Here is a 19,846-nt window from a genome sequence, read left to right as displayed (position 1 = left end):
GGCTGCTAATTTGATGACTTACAGGGCAGGATTCATGGGGGAACATTTTAATATGAGCCTCCTAATTGTATGTCGTCGGGCTTTTGTGTGTAACTTCCATGATGAAAATTGTGGCCATAGACTTCCCACGCATTTACTAGCTGTTGAATGAGTAATTGGGTAACAGGGGGATCTGCTTGCAAATGTGTTCCTTCCAGTCGGGCTTGATGTCCCTGAAGGTTGAAGAAGGACCTGGATTCGTAGTCCATTATTCCCCTGCACAGAGAGCAGGGTGCAATCGGACGTCCGGATCCTCCTCCAGAAACAGGGGTGCGATCAGGAATCCTGCCAGTCTTCTTCCCTGTCGTGCAGATGACCTTACTGTCCTACTAGTGCCCCATCCCCTCATCTAATCTGACCTCTCAGTGGAGATGCTAATACCTGCTTCTTCTTTTTTTCCTTCTCGATTCTTCTCATGGTTCCTCTGCTCTTCCCTGTCACCCCAAGACTTCATTCTTTCCTTGATTTCATTTCCCAGTGCCCATTCCTCCTCTGCCTTCCTTTTAAGATGTGGGATTTTCCTGAGTTTCAACAATAATGCCCCTTTCATTTGGCGGCTTCCTGGGGGGGGGGCACTACCGTCGTCACACTGTCCCGGCTACTTCTATTTGGTGGCAGATCCCTGTCTCTGCGCTGGAAGAGAGGGGTCCAGCTGGTTACCCCTCACATGCATCAGCTAAATCCCTTCCCAGTTTTCTCTGTGTTCTTGTCCACCTTGGTTGCCGTTACCCTCCTTTTCATTCAGTAGCTGGTGGTCTCCACACGATCTTCAGCTCAGTTACTAAACAAGAAGGGAATATCTAATAATGAGTGACTTAAGAATACAAATATGAGAAACCACAATGCATGAATTTTGATGGGAACACATTGAAAAGGGGGAAGACTGGATTATTCCCCCACTGAACTAAAGATTGTCAAAGTTTATGCAAGGAAAGGTAGAAGATTTGAGATCAGCCCAAGGGGGTAAAGGCACACAGGCTCACACTTCAAAAGTAGAGTGAAGATGGGCAAACGGTTTTAGGCAATAGGGAGAGCTGTAACTTCCTCCACTGAGGAAATAGCAAACGACGTCTCAGGACACAGTGTGAGCATCGAGACTCTAGAATACAGCTGAAATTCTGATGACTTGCAGATGTACCCCAGCCATGCCTTAGAAGAATAATAGTTTACCACCAAGGAGAGTATTTTAATCTTTGTTATAATATCTAGCAATCAATCAGGGTTCAGTATTGCAGAATCTGGCACATAGTTCCTACACTGACAAATCAAAAGGACCATGCCACGTTATGATTTGCAAATTGAAACAGTTCCTGAAAAAAAGTGTCATATTTTTGCAAAATTTCTTATGCAAAGTATGATAGAATGTAGTAAAAGTTATTTTAACAATTTAGTAGCAAATACACTACATATCAAAACATTAAAAAGTTTTCAGTTCATATAATTGAACAGGAGTGTCTGTGGTATTGAATATTCGGTAATTTCAGAGTTTTGTTGAAGTAATAAGCAAAATCAGATGAAGGCTAAAAACTCTGGAAAGAAGAGCTCAAAGCATATGTGTTTGCCATTGTTTGCCATTGCTGTGATTTCATGCATAGAAAACTAGTCGTAAAATATCACAACTAATACAAAAACATTGAGGATATTTTAAAACATCTTTTCTATATCCCAGTCATCTTCACTTAGAAATAGAAAAAGAAAAAAGCTGCATTCTTGATAGCTTATGAGAGCCTAACACATTCAGAAAGAAGTGGGAAGAACCCTACTTGAGGTAAAATAGAACATTCTATCAACATCTGGAACTACGCAAAGACTTAGCACCCTTCAAATGCCAATCCTTCAAATGGACATTTAATTTAACTCCAAGTTGAATTCCATGTGGTTTTCATTTAAGTTGGGTATTAAGCAGTGTTCTACTGAAATCGTCATCGTTCTAATGGTATCGTTATCGAACAGGTGTTTGTGAACACACGATAGAGCCTGGACTGCTCTCCCAAAGGAACCAAGTTCAATTCTCAGCACCCAACAGGGCGGTTCATACCGTCCATGACTATAGTTCCAGGGGACATTGTGACATGGCGGGCAGGCGGCTAAGAGAACGGCTCACTAGTCCACCTGGCCTTTGCCCACAGGAAAGCAAATTCAAATGAAGGCTTTTAAAGACTATCTTAGGGAGCTTTCCAATGGTGAGGGAGAACTCAACCCAGAGTGGAAAACCTGTATTCTGCAGAAGAAATGATGCAAATATCAAAACAAGATCATTTTTAATCTGAAATTTTGGTCATGTTACTCTCACTCTTTTTTCTTAAGATGTTATTATTCTATGTATGTGAATGTTTTGTTTACATGTGTACCTATGCGCCACATCCATGCCTGGCGCTCGGAGGCCAGCGGAGGACATTAGGTCCCCTGGAACTATAGTCATGGAAGGTGTGAACCACCCTATTGGGTGCTGAGAATTGAACTTGGTTCCTTTGGGAGAGCAGCCAGCGCCCTTAACTGCTGAGCCATCTCTCCAGCCCCGTCACTCCCACCTTTGAAAGCCATTTTCACTGGCTGTGTGATTCTTGGTATCCGTGCTCCAAAAGGGCCGTTGAATCCTCATTCCAATCCCAGCATTTCTCATGGTGACACCACATTCCTACCCATCAGAGTTATCTCCCCTGCTGGTGTTTCCTAGCCCCTCCCCTGCCCAGTTTTCTCTTTTGCTCTCTCTGCTATCTGATATACTATGTCTTCATTTGTTTTCTTTCCTGCTTTTACCTGGTAGAACTTACGGTGATAGAGGCAGTTAGGATTTTGTGTATTATAGGCTCCCAGCACTTAGTAAATATCCTCTTAATAGTTGCTGAAATAAAACGGAAACCGGATGAACAGCATCCCCAAGGCAATCTAGATTGTCTGACTTTTCGGTGCTCCCTGCCTTCCTCATGTTGCAACCATTGGATTTTCATTTCTGTGTTGTGGTGTGCATCTGTTTCCCCCAGCAAGTTGCAGGCTCCTTAAGGCAATAGATGTGTCTTCCTTTTCCTTGGATCATTAGCAGTAACACAGGATCTGACTAAGAAACGGGTTTTGAATCAGAGTACCACCAGGCTTGGATGGGTTTTTCTTTTTTCCTTCTTGGTATATACGTAAGTAAACTTTGAAGATTCCTTCGGTAATAGCAGCTCGTGGGTCTTCGACTTGTCCCATCTAAAGGGTGCCATGCTGGATAGCTTCATATCGACTGGGCACAAGCTATAGTTATCTGAAAGAAGGGAGCCTTAGTTGAGAAAACGCCTCCATAAAATTCAGCTGTAGGGCATTTTCTTCATTGGCGATTGATGTGGGAGGGCCCAGTCCATCGTGGGCGGGGCCAGCCCTGGGCTTCTTGTCCTGAGCTCTGTAAGAAAGCAGGCTGAGCAAGCCCATGGGCAGCTCCCCTCCATGGCCTCCGCATCGGCTCCTACCTCCGGTTTCCTGCCCGACTTCCTTCAGTGATGGACTATGATGTGGAAGTGTGAGTCAGGTAAACCCTTTTCCTGCCCAGTTGCTTTTAGTCATTGTGTTTCATCACAGATAGTAACCCCGAGACAATCCCCGTTTCCAGGTCCTTCCACCTGCAGCTCTGTCCTTATTACAAAGATGTTTTCTCCTGGTCACCCCGCATTTCCTTGTGTCAGAACGTTCTATCTGCTTCTCTGGCTTCAGATACCCCCCCCCAACCCCTTTGGCTTCAGCCAGCACCTACTCAGGATTCTTTTCTGGTTTATTTCTGTTGTTGTGACCAGAACAGCTTAGGGAAAAAAAAAGGAAATTGGCTTATACTCCCCAGGTCACCCGCCATGAATGAGTGAAGACAGAGTCAAACCTTGAAAACAGAAGTCATGGAGGAGTAGCCCTTGTTTGATCCCTTTCTTCCTGGGTCATGTTTGCCTAGCATTCTCACACATTCCTGGTTCATCTTCATCAGTTTACAATCAAGACCTAAATTATACCCGGCAGGCGTACCCACAGGCCAGCGAGACTTAGCAATTACTTGATCAGGGCATTTGTCTCAGATGACTCCAGAGCAGACCGTGCCCTTAACAGTTGAAGTTATCTAGGACACTGCTTTCTGCTACGGAAACCAGTTGTGTTTGTTCTATTCCTGTGGCGAATTTAAAAAATAAATAGATAAAGTAACAGGATATTACTCTACTTCTTGAAAAATATTTCTACCACCATTCTCCCCTGTTCTTCTGGTTGCCCCTCTTATTTATTTCTTTCCTTTCCACTGTTTTTTTACTTGTACCCAAACCTCCCAAACACATCCCCGGGCATCTGTGATTGGTCCCCTGCATGCATGTTTTACTCTTCATAAATTCTGAGACAACTGTTTTTTTTTTTTCCAATCTGGAACTTTCTGCTGCAAGACCTATTTTTTTTAAGTGTCTCCTGGATAGTTCATCCCAAATGGCCAGCCTTTAGATCTCTTAGAATTTCAAGATATTACATCTCTGAAAATATATTCTGCTTGTTCTCCAAGCCTGGTCCTCTGGTTTAGTCTCACTTAGTGGCAAACATCATTTCTTTGTTTTAGATAATCCTCTGGCTTTCCTGGGTGTGCAGGCTGAATTCTTAGCATGTTGTTTTAGTTACAGTCTTCCTATCTCTGGGAAAGGAAATAACTCAAGGCTGCTCGAATAGCAGGCTGTATGATGAAAATCCATGTTGAGAGTATGGAAACTGAAGGAGATTGAAGAGAGGAGCACTGATTAGGTAGTGTGGATACCACCCCTGCGCTGGGATGTCACAGCAGGAATGTGACCCCTGTGGTATTCTCCACCATGACCTGCACAAGCTACCTGCAGGGCTGTGCAGTCTGAATGCTGGTCCTCAAGCCCAACATTGCCAGCTCTGCTCAACAGATAACCCCGTTCTCATGGGTGCTCCCACGTTTCGCCTTTCTAAGTAATTTTCAGGTGATGCTCATGCTGTTGGTGCCTCATTTTGAGACCTTATCCCTTCAATGCTCAGGCACATCATCTGTGAAAGCTTTGACAGTCTCCACTAGAGTTTAATCCTTTCTCCGCTTCATCGGTTATTCTCTGTGTATTGGAACAACGGTTCTCAAACTTTAGCACACATCAGTTTGCTGAAATGCACTGTTGGGCAGACCACACGGAGTATCTTGATTCATCCGTCCCGGAGTGTCCAAATTTGCATTTCCAACAGTATGCGGGGACTAATTATCCTTTCAAAGAATGTGAATTCCAAGACATTGCTTACACACATCTACTGTCTGCTCACCTCTGAATCCCTTCATGGCTCTCCTTTCAGCTTGCTGGCATTGTTAAAGATGCCCAGCCACGTGACTATTGAACACAATGAGTTCATCCTTATCTGAAATCAGGATGGCCCCTCCTCTAAAATGTATGTATGGATCAGTATTATTATTATTGTTTATTATCATGGTGGTGTGTGTTTGTGTGTGTGTGTGTAGCCATGTGCATGTGTAGGGGTCAGATGACTGACAGTTCTCTGGTGTTGAGCTCTCTCCTGCCACCTTGTAGGAATCGTAGCTTGGACTCAAGTTATGGGGCCTGCAGGCGAGTGGTCCCACCTGAGCAGCCACCTTGCTTTACATGCCACTTTCTTGGTTTTATTTCTGTTCCCTCTGGGTCTCTCTTTCTCTCTCTCCGTCAGTTGTCTGGACTTGAATAAAATACTCGGTTTTGGCCTTTCCCTTTCCTTCGGTTGTTGCTGTCAGATGTTTTCTGACCTCACAGCTCGCAGGACCAGGGCCCCTCAGACATTCTCTCTACTGTTCTCCAGGTTTACCATTTTTGTATTTATTCATTGCCTTCCCTGTACCAGCACCCAGATGCCTGCAAACGTTGCCATCTGCTCTCTCGCTTCTGGAGTGCCAGTTGCTGCTGGAAGAGTCCTTTGTTGGAGTTGGCTCCTTATAGTAGTGAATCCAGTGAGTGGATGCCTCAGTCTTGGTTGACTGTCTCCGGTCTCCTTCTCCTAGTGCTTCTGATGGTGTATAGGAGCCTTCTGTCACGGATGGATGATCTGAGTTGAGGGTCAAGGCTGTTTGGTGTCATTCCTTTCATCTTCTTCACTAGCATGTACTGTGGGATAATGCTCTTGTTCACTGTAAAGATTTGTCACTCCATATTGGTTTAATAAAAAGCTGATTGGCCAGTAGCCAGGCAGGAAGTATAGGTGGGGCAACCAGACTAGGAGAAATCTGGGAAGAGGAAAGGCAGAGACACGGTCACTAGACGGATGCAGAGGAAGCAAGATGAGAATGCCTTTCTGAGGAAAGGTATAGAACCATGTGGCTGAACATATATAAGAATTATGGGTTAATTTCAGTTGTAAGAGTTTGTTAGTAATAAGCCTGAGCAGTAAGCCAAAGGGTTAATAATTAATATAAGCCCCTGTGTGCTTATTTGGGACTGAACTACTTCAGGATGGGGCAGGACAGAAACTTCCATCTACAACGATGGAAAATTATTTTCATTTTCTTCACTTTCCTTTGAATCTCGGTGTGTATTAGTTAAGATTTCTTTTGTAGTTACACGATATTTGAAGTTAAAACAGCATAAAGGGCGTAAAAGTTCATTTTATTCCATGGTTTCAGAATTCCATGGTTACTTTGAGTCTATGGGTTGGTAGAATGCCTTGACAGTAGATATGTGTGGTAAAAGAGGCTGCTTACCTTATAGTGGCCAGGAAGCAGAGGCAGCAGGAAAAAGAGGGAGGAGGGAGAGAGAGGGAAATAGGAGCATAAGAACTCATGCAAGGAAGAGTCAAGGGTTTTATTACCCCCGTTTAAAATTTCACTTCCTATTTTATACATGTATAATAATTAATTTGGGTCACTTTTATTCCCAATTACTCTCTCAGTGAAACCCTTCTTCTTCTTCTTCTTCTTCTTCTTCTTCTTCTTCTTCTTCTTCTTCTTCTTCTTCTTCTTCTTCTTCTTCTTCTTCTTCTTCTTCTTCTTCTTCTTCTTCTTCTTCTTCTTCTTCTTCTTCTTTCTTCTTCTACTTCCTCTCCTCCTCCTCTTCCTCCTCCTCCTCCTCCTTCTTCCCTGTTGGTCCTTATGCAAGTTTTTGTCTTTTGAAAGGACCCACCGAGTTTAATTAGGGTTGCTAGCATGACCATTGCAGGGTATTATTTGTTGGAGAGCATGGGGCAGGTGGCAGGAACACATTAGGGCAAAGAACAGAGTAAACATTAGGATAAAGAGACTCTTGGTTCATCAGCTTTAGAAATCCAAGAGTAGGGGAAGGGAAGCTCTTCGATGAGAATCTAGGGAGAGAGGGCACCTTAGAGCCCTATTGAGCCCTATTGATGGGCAATGGCTGGTTCCTATGGAATGTCTGTGCTTTTCCTTAGTTTCCTTCCTGCCTGTACTCAGAGAGCATGCCCCTTGCCCTTGCCTACTCTAACCCACTGTCATTCTCTGCCACCAGTCTTCCCTCTCTTGCTAATTCCATTCTTGCCCAGTGCTCACTCCTAATTTCTGCCCATCTCAAGCCCTCCCAGATCCCCAATGATTCAGGAAATCATGAGAGTAAATGTCAGACTCCTGCAGCTGACTATGATCTTGCATACCCTTCCTCTTCGGGTACAGGGACCCAGAATTTGCTCTGAAGACTCCCATAGGAGTTATGCTCAGTGCTGCTGAGGTGTTCTTATTTGCAGAAGCTGTTCCATATTTTCCAGCTTTGCTCCCCAATGGGTTACAGGCTAATTTGGTCTGTCTTAAAGAACAGTGACCTCCCAGGCTTTTCTCCTACTCAGAATGAATCCTCCTCTTGTGTGGTCCACAGACACACTGCTCAAGTTTCTTCACTACTGCAAATGAATTCTGTGTGTGTCTTTCTCCAGCATACAATCACACATGGCCCTAGATGTGTGTGATACGCATGGGTGATATTGATCTGTCTATAACATGCCTACCTTCCCACAAGAAAATGGTAGGTGTCGACGGGAGTTACATTCTCTGCATCTCACAGCCATGCACCACCTGCTCGGCCCTGGGAGACAAATGATTTTTTAATTTATTAGGACTGAAATTAAAAATAAAAACAAAAAACCATCAGCCTGAATATGATGTTCGAATGGAAGACATTGTAGATAGAGCATGCAGAAGTTCTTGCTGGAGGGACATGGCAGAGGTGTTAAATTGAGACTTTGGAGAGGGTACCCACAACTGAGGGGTTGATGTTTCAGGGTCTTTGCACCTGGCAGCAATGTGCTGTGTATGTGGGGGCATTGTGTCCTTCCCATGAAAGGTTTGCCATGTAGAACACTGCATCATGAAGACGGTTCTCATGTGCTCTCTGAAGAAGCCTTGGCGTTTATCCCATAGGAGCAGAGATGAAATATTGCACGAAGGACAGTATTTGTGGCAAATGGAGCCACTGGTCCCCCTGTTCACCCCCTTAATATTCCATTGTAGTTCAGAGAGTTGCTACGAATACTGTGTGGTTTCCCAGGACTGGGTGTGCCTGAGGGTCAGGCTGCTTTCCCACTCACATTTCAAGTCTGTGCTCTCTGTGGTGGGGCAGGCAGGGGTGAGGCTCGATGTCAGAGCTTGGAGAAGCCAGCATTCTGTTCTCAGAGCATGAGTACTGGACTCTAAATGGGACATCTTTGTAAGTCAAAAAGGAGGCCTATTTTTTAAAAAAAGAGAAATTTAAGGTTTGGAAAAATAACAGGGCTAATTACAAAGGCGTTGTCCACATTTAAGCTGTATGCTGTGCTCCTTATGTTAAGAAATTTTGTGATTGCCTGTGTAATGTTTGTGCATGCGTGTGTGTGTGTGTGTGTGTGTGTGTGTGTGTGTGTGTGTGTGTGTGTGTGTGTGTGTGTATAAATGCATGCCGCAGTAGAGGTCAGAGAACAACTAATGGAGTGGTCCTCACCTTCCACTGTGTAAATGCTATGGAATTTCCCACCTGGTTCTGCAACTGCCTTGCTCCAAAGAAGCACACAGATGCTATATTAATTATGAAACTGTTGGTCTTTTACTAGGGCTTCTTATTGGCTAGCTCTGTCTTAATTATTAACCCATTTCTATTAATCTAAGTATTTCCACGTGGTCTTATCTTATTGGAGAAAGAGCCTGGACCTGTTACTCCTTGCATCCTACATGGTGACCGACTCTTCCTACGTTTCCCAGAATCCGCCTCATCTCCTAGTCCTACCTATCCTGCTGCCCTATTGGCCACAGTGTTTTATTCATCAGCCAGTAAGAGAAACATATGTACAGAAGACATCCCTATCATGTAAGTTCTGAGTGTAGAACTCAGGTCCTTAGGCATGGTGGCAAGCATGCTTATTTGCTGAGTCATCTTGTCTACCTATGTATGAGGGACTTTTATAGGACGAATTGAGCATAAAATGTGATTTCACACATATAAAACATATTTGTATGAGGAAGGAACTAAGTTTTTACTAATGTAAGTAGTCTCTGTTATTCAGAACTATAGACCAGAAATGATAACATTTCTGGGATAGGTAATGCTCAGTCTGTGAGCCCCCTTTTAATGTGTGATAATGCTACCTGTGTCTGCTAGATGCTGAGGGTAGTTTGGAAGAGGAATACTCTGGGTGCCAAAACTGTTAAGTGGTTTCCTTTAGGAAGGTCTTGGCTGGCCTGGGGAGGTAGCAGGACATATGAGTGCCTCTGAGATCATCTGCCAACATGCCATGCTTCTGATCCAGACCATGCATCTGCTGTTCTTAACATAGGATCTAAGCTGGTTATTTTACCAAGTCCTTAGATCTCTGAGTCATCGACTCCATGCCTCTCTCTAGCTCAGAGCTGGTGTCTCCTCTTCCTGCCCTCTGAGACCCACTGTGCATGGTCTCGGAAATTCTCCGGCTGTACTTTATGCGGACCCTGTTTCTTCCCTTTCCTGACCATTTCTGTGAGTTTGCTTGTTGGGCTCAAGACAAGACAACCTGTCAGCCAGTGGACGACACAGACTATGGCCACTTAGTGTGTTTTGTCATCTAAAGCTGGTGCAGAACATGAATGCTGGCAGCCACCCCACCTCCTGTAGTCACAGAATAGCACACCCAGGCATTCCCATCCTCTTGTGGGCTCACAATGACACATTGGTCAGTGAGTTCTGCTGCCAACACCTATCTATCTATCTGTCTGTCTGTCTGTCTCTCTCTCTCTCTGTCTGTCTCTGTCTCTCTCTGTCTGTCTCTCTCTCTTTCTTGATATTTCCTTAGATCCTCTTATGCTTTTTCCTTCCCTACTGGGCTTTCAGTTTCTTCCCTTTGCTCACATGGCTGTGCTGGAAAAGCCAGTAAACCTGAAGGTGTGTGTGTTGTATGTGCATGTGTGTGGATATGTATGAGTGACAGACAGAGAGAGAGAGAGTGTGTGTGTGTGTGTGTGGTAGTAAGTAACAAACCTGTGTTTTGTGACTAGTTCAGGGTGAAGCTGTCATTTCGGTAAACTTTCACTCTATGGAAGAAGTTGCTGTGGGGTTTGCTGGTGTGTGGATTTGACTGAGGCCACCTACAGCAAACACCTCAGCTTTGCAGATGAAGCTGAAAGCTTTACAGATGCCCCAGCTCATACTGTTGGTGAAAGAAAGAGATGAATCTGCTCATTTCCACACATGAGAAGTATTGTGTTGCTACTATTTTTAAGCCATGACCACCAAGTCTTGTAAGAAAGTGACTTCACCATGGAAGCATGCTAACTTCACATGTCACCACGTAGGCCAGGGTTTAACTGTAGGTAACCTGTGTCCCTTAGAAAGCCTTGGTGTCCTCTGGTACCAGAGAACATGAGAGATGGGTGCATACCTGACGCTTCATGCCCTCTGCCCGTGAGCCCTGTGTTCCCAGGCGCCACTGGGAGACAGGTGGCCATTTCACTCACACCATTCCCCACCCCTACCTGCCTCAGATCAGATGAAGTTGGGAACTTTTTACTTCACTCCTGTGGAGATTCAGCCATGGGATAGGACGGTGTAACCATATAGCATTAGAGTGAATTAGAATGTCCTCACCAACAGGATGCTGGACCACACAGCATCAGAATACCCTTACCAACAGGATGCTGGACCACACAGCATCAGAGTGCCCTCACTAACAGGATGCTGGACCACACAGCATCAGAGTGCCCTTACCAACAGGATGCTGGACCACACAGCATCAGAGTGCCCTTACCAACAGGATGCTGGACCACACAACATCAGAGTGCCCTCACCAACAGGATCCTGGACCACACAGCATCAGAGTGCCCTCACCAACAGGATGCTGGACCACACAGCATCAGAATACCCTTACCAACAGGATGTTGGACCACACAGCATCAGAGTGCCCTCACCAACAGGATGCTGGACCACACAGCATCAGAGTGCCCTCACCAACAGGATGCTGGACCACACAGCATCAGAGTGCCCTCACTAACAGGATGCTGGACCACACAGCATCAGAGTGCCCTCAACAGGATGCTGAACCATATACATTGCAGGGTGTGGTCTTCAGTTTATGCCACTTTGTGCCTGGTTGTGGGATGTTGGCCCCCAGAGCTATGAGTATAATCAGCTGACAGAATACAAGGAAGAACTCACTTTTCCACCTGCCAGATCCGTGCAGTTTGACGGTACTCATCACCTTTGTGTGCAATCTGTATTTCATTGTTTTAGGCTTTTATTCAAGTGTAAGCATGCAGACTTCTAACGAAGTATGCAAATGAACTATGCTCGACTATATTTAATGATTATTTGCAAAATGATAATTATGTTCTTGTCATAACCATACTTGTTTAGACTTATGTTTGGATATTTTCATTTTCTCTGTTTTGTGCTATTGTAAAGGCTGCATTTATTTCCGTTAAAAAATTTTTTAGAATAAAATATCGGATTAGGGTCGACTAGATCAACAAATATTAGCAACTTGTGGCTATAAATATGTATAAAACTCTGCTTTCAGAACTTTTAATTAAATTCAGGAAACCACTTCCAGCAAGTGAGTTTATTAATGTGCCTGCAGACTTAATTTTATAGTGTTGTTGAGCTGAAAGGTTAATGATTAGATGTGCATTTCTGTGATATCTTGATGGTATGTGGTAAACTGAGGTAGTCCTGTACAGTGGGGGTGAGGAGGCAAGGAACCATTCATGTCAAAACCTTTCCAGCTGCATGGCTTACCTAAGCGTCAGCATCTTATAACTACAGAGTTGACTTACTGGTCTAGTGTTCAGTGTGGACTTCAGCATTGTGAAGTCTATAGTCCCTGTTACCCAGCAGGCAGAGGTGAGAACACTTAAGCCCAGGAATCCAGTCCCAGTAACATGCCAGGACCTGCCACTTCCTCTTTCCCTGTCCTTGTTTATGTGTGTGTGTCTGACTCTCTCACAGACATATACACAATATGAATGGAAAGAAATGTATACATACATTCTCACATGTACACATGTGTACATGCATATATACCATATCTGTGCTGCAGCTACATAGTTCAGTATCCAGCATACACTAAGTGTATATATTAAGAGGGGACAGATACTATACAATTAAAGATATTTTCTACATCAAACAATATTTGCCGGAAGGCTAACAACCATACCATAACAATTCACTATAGCCAGTGAATAGAATGAAAAGTGAAATTTAGGATTTGCAAATTCTGTATGTCTGATTTGCAAATCTACATGTCTATCTAATGTTCTACAAAACAAATGCTGTGTTTGCAGAATGGTTCAGAAAATTGCATAAAAAATAAAACATACTGAAGCAGTGTGTGTAATAATTGGTTCTTTCTCTTCAAGATGGTTAAGAGAAATGAGTTGGCCAAACAGATATCCATGAATTATTCTTCTGCTTGCTTGATTTTTTTTTAATGAGACAGTTTCATGTATCCCAGGCTGACCTGGAACTTGCTCTGCAGTGGGATTGGCCTTGGACCCCTCTAATTCTCTTCTCCCCATTTTCTAAGCACTAGGATTACAGGCATGTGCCACTGGGCCAGACTCTTCAATGCACTTTTAAGTTCAAAGAGGTATTAGGTCTGCCTTTGCCTTTAAGTCATTAGACAAGTATTTATGGCCAGGCAGGATAACAGCTTGAAGTCGAGGAAGAGCAAAGCCAAGGACACACTGCCCTCTTAGTGGCTTGTGTCCTAACTCAAAGCAGACAATTCAGCCAGTGGCAGAGGCGGGGGCAGAGAGGAGGCAGAGAGGAGGCAGAGAGAGAGGCATCCGAAGTTCAGGCTCATCTGGACTGTGTAGTGAGACCCTGCCTGCCTCAAACAATTACAAAGTAAACAAGCTACTTAGTTTCCGCCAATGTAAGTCTTGCAGGAACTAGAGAAACATGGTGATGGGAGACAGGGGGAGCAGGTGGCGGGAGAGGGCCTGTCCGCAGGCTCTGGTGCTGGCCAATCAGCCGTGCCTTCCATGTCTCTTGCAGACACCATTATCCTCTTGCTGTATTGAAATATTTAACTCATTGGAAGTGTCTGTTGTCTGATTTTTATGTATTCTTCTTATGATGACTGTTAAAAGGTTCTCTGCATACTCATGTAATCATAGTAGGAAGCCTTAGATACGGCTTACCTTGGGTGAAATGATAATGTGTGACAATCAGAAATACGATTAAATGGAGGAATTACACAGTGTCTTCTTTAGAGCCCAGCTGTTGCAGAGAATGAGATACTCATATTTGCTTTATGTTGGGGAAGTCCTGTGTATATGTTAATAAATTACTGCTGGCCAATAGGAATCTAGATAGGTGGGGCTAGGAGTCCAGGAGGATTCTGGGAAGGGGAAACACAGGAGAGTTCGAGATGTAACGCCATTGGGGTAGGAAGCCCAGAAACCTCTCCGGTAAGAAACATACTTAGATTAACAATTATGGGGTAATTACTTAAAGCAGAGCTAGCCAGTAAGAAACAAACAAGGCCAACAGCTTCATAATTCATATAGCCTCCTGTGTGTTTATTTGGGACTGATGCAGCTCTGGAACCAGGCTGGCGGGAAGGCATTCTCTCAAGGAAAAGGTTTCTCTTAACAGCTTTAGTGTTGGTGCTGCTGTGATTTGTTTTTTTTTGTGTGTGTGAAGCCCATAATTGTAAGGCAGTAAAATGCTTGTGTGGAAACAGGGAACTTGGATAATGTTACTGGAACATGACCAGGGTCTGCCACATCGCTTTCTCTGTGAAGCAAATGAAGACTTTTCCTGTTGGGAGATTCGGAAGCAGCCGCTAAGCTCCTGGATGGGCTCTGTTGGGATGGCTTGGCCTTTCAGAAGAACCAGGAAACGCACGGGTCACAACTCCATCAGTTTCTTTAGGTGACTGAGTTGCTTCTTCACACTCCAGCAATGTGCTCCTTACCAGCGACAGGCTAACACTGTGACTGGTAGAGGGTGTTAGCTTCCTTCCCGGCTTTTTCACAAAGTTGCCTACATTTGAGTGATTTCCCTCTGGTGTCCACGTATGCTGAAGGGAAATAATGCATAATATGTAGTTTTCATCGTCTGGGCGAGGCATAGGGTCACCCTTTAGATGTTGCCCCTCTCTTCGCAAATAAGCTGGGGGCCCATGAAGAATTTAAATATTAAAATCTGTGTGGATGGATCATCACTGAACAGTGTGCTGTGGCGGTTGTTGGTTGTTCTATGAGGGTTTCTTAAGGTCCTGGGAGATTTCAGATGCAGGGCTCAGAGGGGGAGCATTTCCCCACCACCACACCCACCACCAGGGCAGATGTGGTTCTGGCCTTCTGCTGTCTGCACCTTCTTCTGGGACATTTGCTTAATGCTCGGCCTTTTCAGGTCAGTGTCTCCATGTGCAGGTGCGTGTGCGCATGTGGGAGTGTGTGTGTGCGCGTGTGCATGTGTATGTGTGTGTGTGAAAGTAATAATCCTCGTAGAGAATTTTGACTGTATAAAATGTAATAGGGAATGAGTATATTAACCTCACTGCCCACATATGACTGCTGTTAATATTTTGCTGCTGCTTCTTTCCAATTTCTTTTCTATGTATGTGTGCATTTGCTGGTGCACACACACTTGTGTAATGAATGCATAGCACATAGTCGGTGTTTTATAAATACGTGATTGTGTGAGTAATACACACACACGCACACACACACGCACATACACACTCACGCGTGCACACACACTCACACTTTACGTGTTTACTTTTCTGTTTCATCTTTGATTGTCAATCACCTTATTAGGGTACAAAGGCAAATTTTTTATGTATCTGTGTGTGCTTGCATGACTGGATGCATCTGTGTGTGGAGACTGGAGATGGCGCTTGCTTGTCTTCTAAACAGCTCTCTGCCTTCCTTTTTGAGACAGGGACTTCCACTGAACCTAGAGGATACTGGCTAGATATGCTCCCCAGCAAGCCTCAGGGATCTGACTGTCTCTGCCTCCTGCCAGTGGGCCTACAGGGACTTTTAAGGGGTATTAGTAATCAAACTCAGGTCTGCATGCTTGCAAGGGAAGCACTTACAACTGAGTGTTCTCTCTGGTCTAAATGGGGCGTTTTGATATGTGTTAGCATTGTAGAAAGACTAAATGAAGACAATTAACGTATGTATCACTTCACACTAATGCAGAAATAATAAGCCACACAAAATGGGGATATCTTATGATCTTTTATTGAGGGAGAAAAATCACTTATGTGAGAAGCCAAGAGAGCTGAGAACCTAAGGTGCACACAATGCTCTCCAGGCTGCAACCAGAATCCAAAGAGAAAGCATCTCCTCCCTCTAGCTCTTTTACCCCCCTCCACATTCTACATACCTGTGACCACACCCAGACGGATGTGGTCAGTGCTAGGGGTATGTAGATCTCTTCCTACATCACACAGTTACCATTTTTTGTTTTTTTTTTGTTTTTTTTTTTTTTTGTTTTTTGAGACAGGGTTTCTCTGTATTGTTTTGGAGGCTGTCCTGGAACTCGCTCTGTAGACCGGGCTAGCCTCGAACTCACAGAGATCCGTCTGCCTCTGCCTCCCAAGTGCTGGGATTAAAGGTATGCGCTACCAACGCCCGGCTCAGTTACCAATTTTTAAAGGTGAGAACATGGGAAATTTCTGTGTGTGTGTGTGTGTGTGTGTGTGTTTTAGTAGCTTTGAAGTATATAATGTATTAACTGCCGTCACCGTGTTATTTGATAATTCCCCAAAACACACTCCTTCTATGCAACTGGAACTGTGCCCTCTGACAAGCCTGTCTCCTTTCTCCATCTCCTGTTCCCCAGCTCTGGTTATCACCTCTATGCTCCCTGATGTGGAGGTTAATTCCCTTTAGATGCCATGCATGAATGAAGTCATACTATATTTGCCTTTTCACGCTCACCTTGTTTTATATCGCACATAGCATAAACATGGACATGAGGGATCCTATATACCTCCTAGTCTCTTTAAGTTTCTTAATGACAAGTTTAATTGTCAAAGCAGTTCATTAAATGAACACAGGATTTGATAATCTCTGAATGGCTTTATATATATATATATGTATATATATATGTATATATAAATATACATATGTGTGTGTGTGCTTGTAATTTAACCTTCTCCCCATGTTTCTTCCCTTTCATGTCCTTGCGTTTCTGTTGGTGTTCACTTTTACTTACAGTGTTCATCAGTGCAGAACTACTTTCTTCATTAATCTGGAGGAGACTTTGCTGAGGTACAGGTGGTAATTTTAAAGGCTTTTATTTTCTCTCATTTTCATTATCTAAAAAATGGTAAGTCTCTACATCAACTATCGAATATTCACCTGCAAAATTTGGAAAGCAGAAAAATCAAAGCAGGGAAGTAAATTATTTATGTTCCTAGTACCTAAAGACGACTTCGTGTGAAGCGTGATTTCTGCAGTTTTCATCCCACTTTTAAACCTACCACATATTTACCGAAATATGACTTAGTTTTTCAAATTCTTTCCCCTTCCTTAGTATATTCTTTACATGTTTACTTTGCATACCATAAGTGGCATGTCTGTATAAAACATCTGATTAGCCCCTTGAGGGCCGTTTAGTTTATTTCCAGAGTTTCATTGCTTTGTGGACTGCTAACAGAAATCCTGTGTTTTGTCCCCTGGGTAGTCCACTGTGAGTCCATTAAGACAAATTCCTACAAGAAGAGTCGCCTTGTCCAATAGCAGAAGCACATCAAGACTGTTGACAAGTATTGTCACATTGCCTTCTGAGGCTTATGTCAACTGACACCCACCAGAAGGCAGTTTGGAAAGGGGAGGACTAAAAGGCTTCGGGCTGTTCACGTGAAAGTAGACCAAATCACTTTGCTGTCTGTGCCGGCTTCTTTGTGATACCCACGGCAAGTGACATGAGGCACCTGCTTGAGGTGTGTCCGTGAGCTTGACTCCTGACTCAGAAAGCTCAGTGCAGAGTCATTGATGAGGGAAGGTTCCCAACTGGGTACGGGAAACGAGGGACAATGGCCTTCCTGGTTGTGTCTCTTCTGATCGTCCACTTAAGCGGCCCACTGTTTGAGTTTGTCTTCAGTTAACATTTTACCCTATTTTTATTCCACTAAGAATTGTTCCAAGAAAAGTGCTGTGTTTTCTCTCGTAGAGCCTTCTGTGACTACAGGGGAAACCTGGTCCTGGGAGCAGTACTTAAGAGACTGGAGTGCTGTGGCCGCACCCGTTGAGCTGTTTTCCAAGGTCAGACTTAAAGTTTTTCGAGGGGATTTAATTAGGAAATTCAATTGAAATGAAAACATTTGCCTTGATAGCCTAACAATTAGTGATTTACGGGCACGGCTAGGAAGTGACCATCAGAGCTCATCAGAAGGTTAGTGTTTCAGAGTGTTCACTGGAGCTGGGTTTGAAGTCTAGCACTTCCTCTTGCGTCTCAAGGTGCTTTTCTGTGTTGAGCATGGGAGTGTGACCTCATAATGTTGACTGACTCCTGAGGAAACCTTTCTTACTTCGGAGTGACTGTAGGTCTTAGGGAAGATGGCTCAGAGCAAAAAACAGTCCAGTGTCTCTCCGAGGCCTTTCCCTCTCTGTCCAAGCACATCTTACACCCTGGCTGTAGGATCATTGTAGGTGCACAGGTTGAGCGGCCCAGCAGGGGGTAGAGTACCTGCTGGCAGAAGGAGCCTGGTCTGTACCCAGGGGATGATGTTTACCTAAGGACACAGCTGGTGATGCTACACCTACATTTGATGGCCTTACTCTCCAGAGTGTTCTGGTAACCAGGAACTGCAAAGATGAGGGGATAATGATTGAAATAGATGAAGGGATAATGATTGAAATAGATGAATAATGATTGAAACAGATGAAGGGATAATGACTGAAATAGAAACTTCCATGTGGCCAAGTTGACGTGAAGAACATTGCACTTACAAGTCAGACTTGTGCTATACTCTCAGATCGGGGTTCTAGAGCCAGGACTAAGACATTAGATATCTGTGCATTGGTATACAGTGAAGGTGTTTCCAAAGCAAAGTGAGTTTAGGCTGGAGGCAGCCAAGTGTCATATTCTCTGTCTCCCCTGTTGTGTTCCTTCAGCCTAGACATAGGAGGTATTAATGTCACTATTTTGTTCTGGAGGACTCTTTAAGATCCATCAGCCATTGCAGAAATGCTTTGAGTGAAGAGTAAAGCAATCTCTTCTGGATTTCCTCTCTCGGTTTGGGGTTAATGATAGACACCCAGGGGGAAATGGGAAACTTTTACGTCGAAGCAGTCAGGGAATCGGTGTCGGGAACTGAATTCTTAGGCTATGGGGCCTGACATGAAGCTTGTGTCCCTCAGGTTTTAGAGAGAGGCGCTGGAAACACTTAGTGGGGGTAAGGACAGCCAGGGTTCCCTGTGGAGGGAGATGAGTGACAGCTGAGTGAGCCTGGGTGGTTCGCACAGGGTGCTCTTTCATGGTCCTGTGGCTAACGAGATGACTGTGACATATGATTGAACTTTAACATTTGTCAACTCCGAAGATGACAGCAAAGCATTGCTGTATAGCACTACACAGACCCATTGGCCGCCTTTATCTTACCTCTAATCGGGCAGGAAGCCACTCATATTTTAAGGCTCTGAGTGTGCCAAAGGACACGGGGCACCAAGGAGTTAAGGGCATGTCCCAGAATCTTGCTGTTTAGTTGGGAAAGAAGACATTCTCTAAAATATGTTATTATGCATTTATATGTATATATTTATGAATTTATTTATGTGTGTGTAAAACAGTAATAAAGAAAAGAAGCCATGGTTATGAGAGAGAGAGGAGAGAGAGAGAGAAGGGAGACATGGGAGGGACTGGAGATGCTAGAGGAATTGGGGGTGGTGATAGTTAAGATCATTCCCCCAAAGCATCCAAAAAGTTGGATGAGAGAGAAAAGAAAAGAAAAAACAAACAAACAAACAAACACAGTGTTGAGACAGAACATTGAGTCATGGGACACACAAGTCACGATTTTAGGAGACATTCTGTGTTAGAGTCAGGGGCTCGTCTAACCCTGAGTGAGGTAAAGAAGGAAGCCACTGTGTTTTGCCTTCATCTCTTAGTAACTGAGGATGCCTGTGCTCAAGATCCAGTGTGACTCCAGCTTGACGCTTGCATTTTGAGATGAATAGACATGCCTGCAATTGATGATTTTAGTGCTGTCAGAAAGACAGAAGGTTGTGTCAGCTTCCAAGAGGGAGCTGAACTCAGTTCTATATTGACACTCTTGATTTTTAGGGTTCCTTTCAGTGTGCCAATATTATAATAATGTTGTTTATGCCGGCCACTGTGAATGAAGTTCTTCGGCCTCTGAAAAAAAAAGTGTTAAAAATAGAATAAAGTGGTTTGCATTTCTTGACAGGATG

At 44.0% G+C, this 19,846-nt stretch overlaps 1 protein-coding gene across 1 annotated transcript in view; it reads left to right on the top strand.

Moving 5' to 3' along the window:
- Positions 1–19,846, top strand: part of L3mbtl4 (L3MBTL histone methyl-lysine binding protein 4) — a 398,535-nt gene that overhangs the window by 110,425 nt on the left and 268,264 nt on the right. Inside the window, exon 6 of the mRNA XM_040752887.1 lies at positions 17,607–17,698. Within this exon, the coding sequence (XP_040608821.1) occupies positions 17,607–17,698 (92 nt within the window). The remainder of the gene's footprint in view (positions 1–17,606; positions 17,699–19,846) is intronic.

Source organism: Mesocricetus auratus, unplaced genomic scaffold, assembly GCF_017639785.1.
Source record: "Mesocricetus auratus isolate SY011 unplaced genomic scaffold, BCM_Maur_2.0 Super-Scaffold_100010, whole genome shotgun sequence".
Taxonomy (NCBI): domain Eukaryota; kingdom Metazoa; phylum Chordata; class Mammalia; order Rodentia; family Cricetidae; genus Mesocricetus; species Mesocricetus auratus.
Note: the sequence above shows the minus strand (reverse complement) of the source record. Positions and strands in the feature narration are given on the sequence as shown.